The following is a 6,339-nucleotide window of genomic DNA, read 5'->3' as shown; positions in this document are numbered from 1 at the left end:
TTCCAACTACTAGGTTTGGTGGAGTTATTTAATAACCCCCAATCAACAATTTACTATAGTTATTAATTTATTATAATGAGTAGGGACATTGAATAGCATGCATGTCTTGGTTTTCTTGGTCGTGAGGAAAAAAAGAGGGTTTTTGACCTAGCATTTTGTAATTCAACTTACCTTTCATCCTAACAGGCTAGCAGGCCCGGACAAAAAGTGATTTTGCTAAAAAATACAAAAAATTACAAAACAAATAAAAAGATAAGAGTGTTCATGCACCCGTCTCTCTTTGCTACATTGTATTCGCAAGTTGCGATATCAAACAATTATATATCAGTGGTCCACCACTATGATATCAAACAATTAATCCCACTCAATTTGATTTTTTTTTTTAAACCTAAATCTTTATATAACCACTTTATTAGTTTGGGTATATCATGTTAAACTATTTTTAATTATCTTCCTAGGCATTCCTAGTATGCCATCCCAAGTATTTTATATGAGTATCACTTATCCATTTCAGTTCCCAAAATGTCTTATGAATCCTGGAATGACTGAATTCGAAAATAACTTCATGCTTCAACTTTTTATGCTTATTAGTTATTACACCAAAAACTTTAGACCAATATGATGACTTGTTTGTAAATAGAACCTTCGTTGTATTACACAAACTTCTGAAGGTAAGTTTGCGGGAATTTTTTTTTTTTTTTTAATCTAGTTATCCTAAAAATAATCGGACGCTATGGTGAATCGTATATCTAGTGTTAACGAAAAAAAAAACAATATTTTCAACTTCACAAATCTATCTGGATTAATCTTATTAACTGCCTGAAAACTGTTTTTGAAGTGAAAGGAAGACACCATTTCTGTGAAATCGTCTTTTTATAGTCCGATTATTATAGTATTTAAATACATGGTTCAAAATGTCACATTTGTAGGAGAGATAAAATCTACAATATTTATTATTAGATTACATTCAGTGAAAAGAGTTTCCTACGTGGCCAAAAAGTTTTCTTTCTCTTCCAATTCAAGAGGGCAAAGTGAAGATCCATGATCAAGGGCTATTCTGTTTACTTGTTTAGGTTATTTTTATTTATCCACCTCATATGAATTTTACTATTTTAGTATATTTTTTTCCAGAAAAAAAAAAAACACATACTAAAAAGAATTTTTTGTCGAAGAAATTTTGGAAAAAAACCCTGACTGTCGCGGAATGGTCCAATGATTATTTGTACGCTTCGAATTCGAACCTTCTCATCTACTGTCAATATCGGAGTTTCAAGTTGCAGCCAACCGACCCCACATATGTTTAATCAATGTCTTCTGGTTATTTCATGGGTACTGTCATTTATAGTGAACGCAAGAACTTTCTACTCTATTTTTTCTTTCAAGCAATTTATCATGCAATTAATGTTATATGTTCTTAAATAAATCATCAGTTATCACAACTATAACTCCACAATAGTATAATACTGACCAAATTAGCCTGAAGCACTATAATTAAATTTATGATTAGCGAAAAATTCTATATGCTTTAGAAAGCTAGAGGTTGGAATTGTGTGTATAGCTGGTTAACTGTGTTGTCGTCGGATTCTTGTAAAATAGTTTAATCACGTTATTTCAACTCGGTGTCCGAACGCAGTTAAGAATCCTATAAACCAAATTTTCTCCATCAGATTGGTTTGCTTCGAAACTAGTCCGACTATTTAAAATTAAATAGACCCTAATTTGATGGTAATCTGAGCCATGTATACGCAGACGTGGCAAATATCTGCCATGTCATCAACCACTGATATCATCAATTTTGTCGTAATAAGCCGCCGTACGTCAGTCCCTCAAACTTGGTCTTCTTGTCCCACGTGGAACAATTCACCCACTTCTCTGTACATATTAGTCAGAGATAGATCTTACTACGTACGTATCACATCCTCTCTTCTTCTTTTTTTCTATTATATTATTATTCAATTCATTACCAATAATTATATTTTGGATGGCCCCATTTCCGTTTTTGAATTAAATGGTTATTGAGATTTTTCGAGGCAGCCTTATTGTCAATTAGATCTAGTATATACATACTAAATTATTAATATTTATCTAATACGCCCTCCTAATTCAAATATCTAAACCGTTCCAAATCTCTACGCTATATATATCCCAAACTTATTGCCACTTAAGAGAGACATTGTAAACAGAAAACCGTTAAAAAAAAAAGAGATTGAAAATATGGAATCTCAAACTACCTTATTTTCTAATAATCAAAGTCAAGAGTTGTCTCCAGAGTTCTCTTCTTCAACAAGCTCATGGAGCTCACAAGAATCATTCTTGTGGGAAGAGAGTTTCTTACATCAATCATTCGATCAACCCTACCTCTCATTTAGCCCTTGTTATAACTACTCTGATGATGACTTCTTCACATTTGGAGCATCATCAATCATCAAGGAAGAAGATGAAGAAGGAGCAACCGTCCAGACGGAAGAGGAGGAGGAGAGGGCATACAGAGGAGTGAGGAAACGGCCATGGGGAAAATACGCAGCCGAGATTAGAGACTCAATGAGAAAAGGGATCAGAGTGTGGCTCGGGACGTTCGATACTGCCGAAGAGGCGGCTCTCGCTTATGATCAGGCAGCTTTCGCTTTGAAAGGCAGCCTCGCCGTACTCAATTTCCCTGTCCAAGTCGTTAAGGAGTCTCTCCAGAAGATGGAGAATGTGAATTTCAACGATGGAGAGTCTCCTGTCATAGTCTTGAAGAGAAAGCACTCCATGAGAAACCGACCTAGAGGAAAGAAGAAGTCTTCTTCTTCTTCTTCTTCTTCTTCTTCTTCTTCTTCTTCTTCGTTGTCGACGAGTTCTTCTTCTTCCTCATACTCGTCTTCTTCATCATCTTCTTTGTCGTCAAGAAGTAGGAAACAGAGTGTTGTTATGAAGCAAGAAAGTAGTACAACGCTTGTGGTTTTTGAGGATTTGGGTGCTGAATACTTAGAAGAGCTTTTGAGATCATGTTCATGATCATATCTACTTGTACGATTTCATGAAATTTGAGTGTGCTCTGTTTTTTTTCTTAATTATATAGCTTTTTTTTTAACCTTTAATTATATAGCTTTATTATTATCCGATGAAAAGTTTTGGAGGAGAAGTGACGGCGATGTTGGAATCGTATAGACGTCTGCTGTTGCGTTATTGTTATGTAAATCTCTCTATCATAATGCGTAATTTATTAATATTTTGTTTTTTAAAGTTCTGTAAAACTGAGCCGAGGATCTATATTATGCAACCTAATTTCTTAACATGTGACTATCGGAGAAAAAAATAAGCATCGGATATACCCAAACTATAAAGATGCGTTCAAAATAAAAAACCATAAATATTTTGACAAAAAAAAACCATAAAGATGCTTTCTATCACTATTTAAAATTTAAGGACTACACAGCCTACGCACTCTGCTAGACTGCTGAATACTCTTCCCATAATTTCTTTGGTTATTCGATGGGCTAATATTTTATTTTCGTGATTTTAAATGAAAGGATGTGAGCTTAGTTCGTTGCGGTCTACATCCCAGCGGCAGCGGGATATGAGCCGACCTGCATAATATATTTTTATATTTTTATTGTATATACTAAATTTTGCATCCATGCTACGCGTGGATATTTTGTTGATTAAAATAATATGTAATTAATTATTTTTATTAATATATAAATTTTATATATTAGTGTTTTAATAATATATTAAAATATTATAGTGTTGATCTAATAATTTTTATGTACATTGTGATATTTTAACGGTTTTGTTTTGAATCTATATACAATATATCATATTTCAAAAATATATTATTTAGTCAAACACTTATATATAAGTTAATATACCAAAACCAAATAAAATTTTTACAACTTAATAAAATGTTACTTTTTAAACATAGTATTAACATGATAATAATATATTATACATTTACTTATTTAAATCAAAAAGGTAATTTTTTCCATCATTTTTACTTATAAGTTAATCTTTTTTCATTAGTTTGTTTAGCAAATACAAATTTTTATTTTGATAAAATTAATTTAAAAAACAAACTAATAATTAAAATATTTGCTTTGAGATTAATAACAACTTTAAATTTGAAACTAAAACAATAGTTGAATATGAAATGAAATCACACAAATTTGTGAATAAATATATTTTTGTCAATTAGTAGTGTATTTAAATAATTTTAAATGATTATATGTCATCTCTTCTAATAAGAATGAAATTTTCTTTTCATCTTCTTCATTTTTATTCTTGTTATATCTGTTTTTTCAATTGAATCTATTATATTTATTTATTTTAATAATTTATGTATGATTATATTCAGTTTCATCATATTCATTCTCACTTCTAATTGTAATTAAGTAGATAAAATCAGTACAATTTAATACATACAAATTTATAAAAAATGAAATAACAAATTGAACAACTCAAAACTAAGAACTTCTACATTAATATTTTGAATTCCAAATTGAATATATAAAATGTAAATTTTTGATCATTTTTGCATAATATATTACATGAGGAAAAAAATATTACATACTTTCGCATAATATATTACATATTTCGATGAAATTGTTTTGCAAATGTTAAAAAAAAAAGATGAATATAAATCATAAATATTAGTTATTTAAAATTCTACATGAAAAGTTTTAAAATCAAGTAACTTAAACTTGTATAAGTAGTTATATTTTTTATAGATAATAAATTAAATTTGTGATTTAAACAGTGATAATGGAGATTTTAATATCATGTTGATTTTTTCTTGGTTAATAAAGATTTCTTTATTTTTTAATATATTTTTAATCATAAATATTAGAATTATGAAACTTTTTTTTTAATTTATAATTTTGATATATACGAATAAAAATAAAAATTTAAATACTGATGTGGATGCTTTGAAAATAATATAGCTTTAACTATCATTAATAATAGAATAATTTTAATTAACAAATTTTCCTATATTATTTTGTATAAACAAGATTTTATAATTTAGAGAAAATTTTAATTTTAGTTATTGATGTGAAATAATAAAGTTGACCTTTTATATTTTATGTGGATGTCTTTTGAGGCATATAACTTTAACTTTTATTTTTCTTTAAATATATTTGTTTGTTAACAATATAATTTTAAAATTTAGAAATATTCTTAATTTTAAATATTGATGTTAACCAAGATAATTGAACTTTCAAATCTTATATGGACATTTTTAAAGGCATATAGCTATAACTTTTATTAATAATAGATTTAGAAATCAAAACTGAAAAATCTCACACGAGCCTCGTTGCGACAAGTGATTTTAGCTTCACCTCTTTATTATGAGGCTTCTCGAATGTATTCAGATACTGCTTGGTCAGCTAATTGTTACTTTTGTGGTTCATGTTGGGTTGTTAAAACCCATTCAGATGCTATGTTATTTCAAAACATTTCCTCAGATACCTCAGTCTCCTCCGCTATGTTTTTTTTCTCTATTTTCAGTGTTTGGTTTTTCAAAAGTGTCGAGTATCAATCACTTGATATGTTTCTCGGATTGCTTGAAATTTATCATTGTTTTCAAATTTGGTGGCCAAGCTTTGGAGATTTTATGATATCTTTTTCAATATTAAAGCGGTTTATAGTGTCTTTGTTTATATCTTTTTCATTATATTCTTTATAATTTAGCTAATAATTAAACATATACTTTAGTTAAGTTTGTTCTTGTAGTGGCTTTATTTATATCTTCATTATATTGTTTGTAATTTAGCTAATAGTTAAACATATAATTTAGTCAAGTTAGTTCTTTTACGTTGTAATAACTTATTTTTTAGTGAAACATTACTCTATCTTTTGTCTTAGTTTATTTTACATGGTTGCACACACAAGAAAAAAAACTTAAAAATTATTATAATTATGTGACAAAAAAATTGGATGTTCATATAAGAGTCTCTAAATATGTGTGTATATATCTAATTTAAATTTAAAATTTCTTATTTTAATATTGTTTATTTTAGTTTTTATTATTAATATCAATTTTATATATAATTTTTTTTACTTTTCATAATTTTAAAAACAATAATAGAATTTGGAAATTTTTCAATTTTCAATGTTGAGGTGGACCAATAATTTTTTTTATAAGACCAATAAACTTTTTTAATTTCCTTTTTCAGCAATAATATTACAATTTGTAAATTTTCTTTAATTTTGAATGTTGATGTGGACCAATAAAATTGATTTTTTAAATTCTATGTGGATACATTCTTAATTTCTTTTTTTTTCAGCAATAATATTACAATTTGTAAATTTTTCTTATTTTTAAATGTTGATGTGGACCAATTAAATTAATTTCTTAAATCA

At 28.0% G+C, this 6,339-nt stretch overlaps 1 protein-coding gene across 1 annotated transcript; it reads left to right on the top strand.

Annotated features, from left to right (window-relative positions):
• The first annotated feature begins 2,174 nt into the window (after positions 1-2,174).
• Positions 2,175-3,075, top strand: LOC18994256 (ethylene-responsive transcription factor ERF094). Its single transcript, XM_006417889.2, has one exon. The coding sequence runs from the start codon at positions 2,215-2,217 to the stop codon at positions 2,995-2,997; it is 783 nt and encodes a 260-aa protein (XP_006417952.1). The 5' UTR covers positions 2,175-2,214; the 3' UTR covers positions 2,998-3,075.
• The last annotated feature ends 3,264 nt before the right edge of the window (positions 3,076-6,339 follow it).

Source organism: Eutrema salsugineum, unplaced genomic scaffold, assembly GCF_000478725.1.
Source record: "Eutrema salsugineum unplaced genomic scaffold, Eutsalg1_0 scaffold_5, whole genome shotgun sequence".
NCBI classification, from domain to species: domain Eukaryota; kingdom Viridiplantae; phylum Streptophyta; class Magnoliopsida; order Brassicales; family Brassicaceae; genus Eutrema; species Eutrema salsugineum.
Note: the sequence above shows the minus strand (reverse complement) of the source record. Positions and strands in the feature narration are given on the sequence as shown.

Excerpts from the sequence above, each read along its gene's own strand:
- LOC18994256 (XM_006417889.2), top strand. The coding sequence starts at position 2,215 with ATGGAATCTCAAACTACCTTATTTTCTAATAATCAAAGTCAAGAGTTG.